The sequence below is a fragment of the Aricia agestis genome, chromosome 12 (assembly GCF_905147365.1).
Source record: "Aricia agestis chromosome 12, ilAriAges1.1, whole genome shotgun sequence".
In the NCBI taxonomy this organism is placed as follows: Eukaryota; Metazoa; Arthropoda; class Insecta; order Lepidoptera; family Lycaenidae; genus Aricia; species Aricia agestis.
In genome coordinates this window covers 5,591,701-5,598,683 of record NC_056417.1, presented here as the reverse complement: position 1 = coordinate 5,598,683, position 6,983 = coordinate 5,591,701, and the positions used below count along the sequence as shown (strand labels likewise).

At 30.7% G+C, this 6,983-nt stretch overlaps 1 protein-coding gene across 1 annotated transcript; it reads right to left on the bottom strand.

The window, feature by feature from the left end:
* Nucleotides 1-1,736: 1,736 nt before the first annotated feature.
* LOC121732327 lies at nt 1,737-4,016 on the bottom strand. The gene is made up of 7 exons (XM_042122180.1): nt 3,836-4,016; nt 3,552-3,750; nt 3,168-3,485; nt 2,786-2,891; nt 2,483-2,598; nt 2,243-2,298; nt 1,737-1,879 (listed from the first exon to the last, which is right to left on the bottom strand). The coding sequence occupies exons 2-7, from the start codon at nt 3,729-3,731 to the stop codon at nt 1,807-1,809; spliced, it is 849 nt and encodes a 282-aa protein (XP_041978114.1). The 5' UTR covers nt 3,732-3,750; nt 3,836-4,016; the 3' UTR covers nt 1,737-1,806.
* Between the last annotated feature and the right edge of the window lie 2,967 nt (nt 4,017-6,983).

Genomic DNA, 6,983 nt, shown 5'->3' with positions numbered 1-6,983 from the left:
GAGTTGAGACTCAAACAATCAGCTGAGAATGCCGCGTCCCGCTCTAACAACGTAATTTCTCGTTTGTTAGAGTAGGACGCGGCATTCTCGTACGATTGTTTGAGTCTCAAAACGGTATAGTGGTACGACCTCTGTACCCCGATTTCAATATTTTAATTCAATATTACTAGATCTTCGATTAAGAATCAATTATCAACTAAACGTTAATGAAGTGTTATTTTAAGAGTTCTGACCAATAAGACCAGAACGTGTTTGACATTGGTTAAAAATGTGAGCGACTATCATTTTTATTGTACCGACGGCATCGAAGCAATATCGGTACTATATTAATATTAGATTAAAATATTAGATTCGTGGCACTATTTAAATCATAAGAGTAGTAAACTTATATAAGGTTGTCAATAAATTGGCTTCTTTTTGTGTAAAATGGACCATTAATATGTATAAGTGTAGCACAAAATCATTTTGGCAGAAATTGTGGTATTCAGCATTTTATTTTTCATACAATCGATATTATAAATGCTCTCTCAAATGTATTTTCCATCCAACATCACAAACATTTCTCTACTGTGTAAATAATTATAAAAATATATTTATATATTTATGGCATAATTATGTTTGTAACAAAGGTTTATTATTATCTTCCATACAAATATTATGCTTTTCAAAAATTATGTTTTATTTATTTTATGTGTAAATGCGCTTTAGATTGAATATATTATGCAGTCAAGCAAATCTTTATTACCACTTATTTTTTGTCATATTGTTATCAAGCAAATTATGCAAATTGTATGTTTAAATTAAATATTTTATTTTAAACGAGCAGTTTAAAACGCGCCAAATATTTATGGCAACAGACTTGTTGTTTTACTTAATGAGGATGTGTTTTGTTTTTACTCTAGGACTTAATTTAACACCTTTTTTTTTACAAATTTTCAACGCTGAACACACTGTTATAATAATTATTATCGTGATTCGTGACGCTGCTCTGTGTCTAATTTTTTTTTGGCGCGGTATAAATTGTTCATGTGAACACGGGTTTATACTTGCAATCAAATTATAAATATTTTATCAGTTTTATTACATTATCAATATTTTATTTGTTGGTGCAATTCGTGTGAATGACATGTTTTTGTCTGTTTTATGTACTTAAAGTACATGTACGATTTTATTTGTGTACTTAATACTGTCTCAAATCTAAATATTTTAATGGTACGAATAAAATATATATCATGGATATGATAATTTGTGTATTATTAACCCTCCAAAAAGAGCAGAGTAAGGAAGCTTTCCCTCTGGAGCTGCAATGCTGTGTTATTGAGAACCAGCAGAATCGCTTCCTGACCTCACCAATTCTATGGGATCTAAAAATAAAAAAACAGACTTCCTAATGCAGCTCTGGTGCAAAAACAGCCTTATCTGCCTGATTAGTGCAGGACATAATTTTATGATTTTTTTTTTTAACTTAAGACAAAGTCATTATGTTGACTACAATTTTTTTTTCAACTTGGATAAACATTTAAAAGTGCTCAAAACTTACTTTTCGTTATTTCATATTTAATTGGTTGTTTTAGTTTAATTCTTATGAAGGTTTATGCAATTTATAAAGTTAAAAGAAACTGATTTAAAATATAATAAATGTAACTTACATACCCATAAAGGTACAGACATTAAACCTTGAATATATTAAAGAATAAATTATAATATTTAATTATAACGAGGATAATAAAATGCAATTTGCAAAATTCATTATTATATTGTGTAAAATAGGTAGAGAAATATATGTAGTAAAGTCCTTACAGCTAATCAGTCTCGAGCGCGCCGCCACCACGGCACTCCGGTCTCGTCCTCGTCCGGACTAACGTTGGCAGTGGTTGGCCTGAAAACATGGGAATACTGTACTACTGTTTGGTCATTAAAGATAATTTTTTCCCCTTTCAACATCTGCAATTGGCTAGTTATAACCATAATCAGATCTTAACCATTATTAAATTGGGTTTTATTTGTCCAAACTCAATTAAGTAAGTCCAAGTTTGCTGTATTGGCCATTATCCTATGGCCCTATCTTATGTTAATGTCCAGTAAATTCCACTTTTTTAGTCGTGATTTATGTGTATTACTAGTTATGAGGGATATGAAAAAGATTATGTAATAATATGGCGGTAAATTAAAATTGCAATTGGCCTTTGAAGTTGTATGAGACTTTTAATGGCCAGGCTAATAAATATACATTTTCTGTTACCTGTAAATTTGGCCATGAGGTAATGTAAGTAGTGGGCAAGCTTGCATAGGTGCTTCCTGCAAAGATACAAATAAAATATAATATTACCTATACAAAAAAAATCATTTTTATTATTTCTCCCGTAATTATTTAACCCATCAATCCCTAAGCAGCAACCAGCTGCTACATAACAATTGAAAATCTATTGTCTCTGCGATTCCCACTAACAAATTATTAAATAAAGAAATATCTAAACAATACCTGCATAGTGTGCATTGGAATATTAGTGTTGGCTCTTAATTTTCTTTGTTTAATTTCACTACGAACACAACACTGGACCCCCAGTAATACACCACACACACAGGACATAAGACAACCTGAAAATAATTTTTAAAACATTATGACAACATACTTAAAAAAAATTCTATTTATATAAAGATTTTTTCTAAGTAGGTATTAATTCTCAAGCATAATATTATCACAAGAATATTTTAACAAGTTTTGGTAAAAATATCAAAAGTAGTAACTGAATTCTTGATGGACTGAAGCATTGAGTTAACTTACCAATATAAACTAAAACTCCTAAATCACCATTCCTGTTAGTTCTTCTTAATACAATTCCAGCAATACTTAAAGATATTCCTGTTAGGATACCTACTACAAATATCACCTGCAAATAAAATCATTTAAGAGTTGAGAATTTGTGTAAAAAATAATGAAGGGATTTTAGCATAGTAAAATTTCTGGGGCCCTAACACTTAGGCTACTTTTTATGCTATAAAAGTAGTTTAGTTTATTTCAATTGTGTGGCATGCAATAATTTGGTGGCTTTGTTTATTTATTTCTACATTTGTTTAAACCTAATAATAGAACCAAGATATTAGATAAAATTAGGCTACTGAAATAAATAATTACGAGAGCAAAAATAAATAACTGTACTTCTCACCTGTAATATGTAATAGCACACATATTCAAAGCCTGGACAGTGTCCTCCACAAGCCCCAATAATAGGTACCTCGGGGCTAACGGACGGCAGTGGAGGTGCTGGTGACCGTCTTAATGTGTTACTGTTATTGACTTCACATATGGGTAATGAGAAAGACGATGCACACTGCGGGAAGGCATACATATTTGATGGCAATGGTTTAGTTGTGACTTTTTCACCTTTCTTGTAGGTATGCCATGTTCCTGTCGCATACGGCATTTGATATACGGGAGAAGACGGTCCATGATCATAAACTGTTCCATTGTAATACTGTGGTGCCTACAAAATATTGTGATAAGCTTGTTTTATATTTATGTAAGGTATGTTAATGATTTTTATATTTACCTGGTAAGCATTTTCAGAAGTAGAACTTTCAGTCCCAGGAACATGATAAGTATTAATATCGTCCGCCCATGGATACTTAGCTCTTTGTTGATTTGCAGAAGTATACTGATGTTCACTCCTAGAGACAACCGTTGTTTGGTAAGGATGGACTGTCCGTGGAGCTAATTGTTGTTTAAACATAGTTTGATCTTATTCATATCTTTTAAAACAGAAAAGGTTATATCAATGCTTTACAATTTTGAAAAAAAAACATGTTAGATTTCTATTGCACTATAATATTTTATCTCATTGTGCGTGTTATCACTGATATATTACACAGAAAGTATCATTTTCTTAGATTTAGAATGGCACATTAATTTCGTGATTGATTGTTTAATAAATGTTTTAAAATCTATATTTATTTTATTTTGTTGCTGTTTACGCTGTTAAAACTCAGATTGGCGACATCTTTGCTTTTTTTCGAAGTGTTCACTGTTCACCACAGATTACTAGTACCTTAGATATATTGCTGTTCACTTCAATCTTCTTCTTGCTGATCATCTTTTTCTATGCCACATTTTTTTGCTTGCACCATAGACATAATATATACTGTCGTAAAGACCACCTGACAACTCGAAAATGCGTGACCATTTTTGATCTGTCAATGTGTGCGTGTGCTAGTGATGTATATTTTACTATCGATAGTATAGTATTTTGCTATCGATAGTTTAGTCCGTTCGAGTTATTTTACCTGAGTTTCTATAAGAAATAAATAACATGCAACTTTGATAGATTTGTATTTCAAATTACGTATCATAAATTTTAATTGGCAAAAAAGGTGACGATTGAAAAGTAGATACACATTTTCTTTTGGAATGATTTTTCAATCGTCGGATATGTTATGACATGAGGTTCTTATAGGGGTAAATAATTTACACTTAACACATTATAAAGTTACTTATTTATTACTCAGGTAAAATCTATCTGGTAAATCAGTCCTTACATTGAAAGTAAACGTTGAAAGTAAACAACACACATGGTATATTATATTTTATTCTTAAATTAAATACATATTATAAAATATCATAATATTTTATTACAATTATTTTGAACCGACTTCCAAACAGGAGGAGTCTAGACGTTCGCCTGTGGATATATTTTTATGTATGTTCAACGATTACTCTGCCGTTTATGAACCGATTTTCAAATTTTTTCTTTTGCTGTACATTGTATTGTTCCGAGTAGGTATCATGTTCACAAAAGTGGTGGTCTGGTGATGGAAACAATGAGAAATCGAAGTGACTCCTTGATATTCAAATGGGAACATATGGTCCCAGAAAACGTTCAAAATCTTTCGATTAATAAATTTAAAAAAGTAGTCAAAGAACGTTTTGTGCCAAAGCCAAAATGATTTCATAATTGATGGCACATCTTGGGAGTAGAATGCTGAATGACTGCTTGCAAGGCTACTTCTACACGACTTACAATTATTATGTATTTATCTATGTTTACATTGTATAATTTTTAGTTACAGCATTGTAAATTTTGTTTTAAAAGATTATTTTTTTCTCACTTTTTTTGGTAAAAGTGGGCGTGCGAGTTTCTTACGCCGGTTCTTCTCGTCGGCTTAGTTACCGAACCGGTGGTAGGCACCATGTATTCTGAAAATATATTTTATTTTAGATTTGTTCAGAAATAAAGCAATTTTGATTTTGATTTTTTAAAACACCAACTGTAAGTATAGAAAACGTTAAGGACAGCTAAAATGAGTAAAATTATTATTTTTAAATAAAAAATTAAAACCGACTTCCAAGGCAATGACAATAGTAATATTATACTTAAATGAACTAAAAAGTATTAAATAATTCTTATTCTGTACTCAGTATTAATTCTGTTCTCAATCTTCATTATTTTGCAATCGGTACCAGCTAACCTAATCGCCAGTTCTCTGACAAAATAGGTATAACAGCAACTTATATACTTAGGACTGGTACCGACTTCAAAATTATGAAGATTGAAGAATAAGGATTATTTAATACTTTTTAGTTCATATAAGTATAATCTTAAATGAACTAAAAAGCATTAATTGCTTATAATTGCTTATTTTTAATAATTGCTTCAGTAACAAGTGCAACAGTATGTCAAACTTACTGGCACAAATAAAGTTGGGATAGCTCCTTTAACCAAAATAGTATTTATTCTAATTTTTCTTTAAAAATTTTTAATGAAATGTTTGCCTACATATTGTTGATTAATTTCAGCCATTTTCTTCTTATTAGAGGATCTTGAGGGAATCTGTAAAACCAATGATTATGATATATAAATATAAACCTTCCTCTAATTTTAGAGTCACTCTATATTATAGTAGTTATATTATATTAGCTATATTATACTATACTATATTATATTAGTTAAAATAAGATAATATGTCCTTTTTAGTCCGGCCGCACATTTTCGGAATTTTTGATCACAAAAATTCGGACGCCCCGCCCCGCTCATACATTTTGACACGTCAGAAATTTTTTTAGTATGATGGGTCTACAACAAAATGTATGAACAGAGTGCGTTCCGCCGGGCGTCCGAATTTTTCTGATCAGAAATTTCGGATAATGTGCGGCCGGGCTTAAGGTGATAAATATAAAGGTAAATGATTTTTATTTTAGATTTATGTTATTGTAAAATATCGATAAGCATATCGATAAATTTGATTCAAGCACTAGCGTATATGTAAGAAATTTTGATGAAAAATTTTTCTTCAAAATTTGTGTAATATATAAACAATAGCACCTTTAGTTACGCAAAATATGAAAGTCAAAGGGAGGATTCACAATATTTTATTTGAAATAGAGAACTAAAGACCAGAATATAGCAAAAATAAACACATCGTAGCAATTAGGACATGAAGATTAATTACGGGTGAAATGTATATTTTTCAGGATTATTCCTATGATTTACACTGCAATCACTCACAGCACAAGTTATTATTGTTATATATAATAGTATTTGTTGAAAATAACATACGATTTAAATAATAAATTGCAAATACCGAAAGGGCATAAAAACGATTGACGACTTTTGACGACCTGTCAAATAAAAGTTGTTACAATTTTCATTAGACTGCTTCTCTCTTTTCATCTTGTTATAATTCCATAAAGGATTTTCTTCTCTCTCGCACTCTTTGTTGGTCTTTAGCATTATATTATGTCTATGGCTTGCACAATGGGCAATGTGCAAGGCAATGGGCATGTTAAGAAGGTCGCATATATAGTTTTGAACTATTGTCTATTATTCTTATGTATCCTAGCAACTGTTATTATTGTGTTGTAAAAAAATAGACTCGAATAAATAAAACGATTGTCGTAAGCAGAAAATAAGTTCCTCCTTTCTTTCTAATATCTTAAAGTGGTAGCAGAACGTGAAATAATAATGGAACAAGCATTAAATGCGAGCAAG

Coding starts and splice junctions, on each gene's coding strand:
- LOC121732327 (XM_042122180.1), bottom strand. CDS start 3,731: ATGTTTAAACAACAATTAGCTCCACGGACAGTCCATCCTTACCAAACA. Junction 2,599..2,785: donor AGGAGTTTTAGTTTATATTG/GTAAGTTAACTC, acceptor AATTATTTTCAG/GTTGTCTTATGTCCTGTGTG. Junction 1,880..2,242: donor CCTCATGGCCAAATTTACAG/GTAACAGAAAAT, acceptor CCATGTTTTCAG/GCCAACCACTGCCAACGTTA.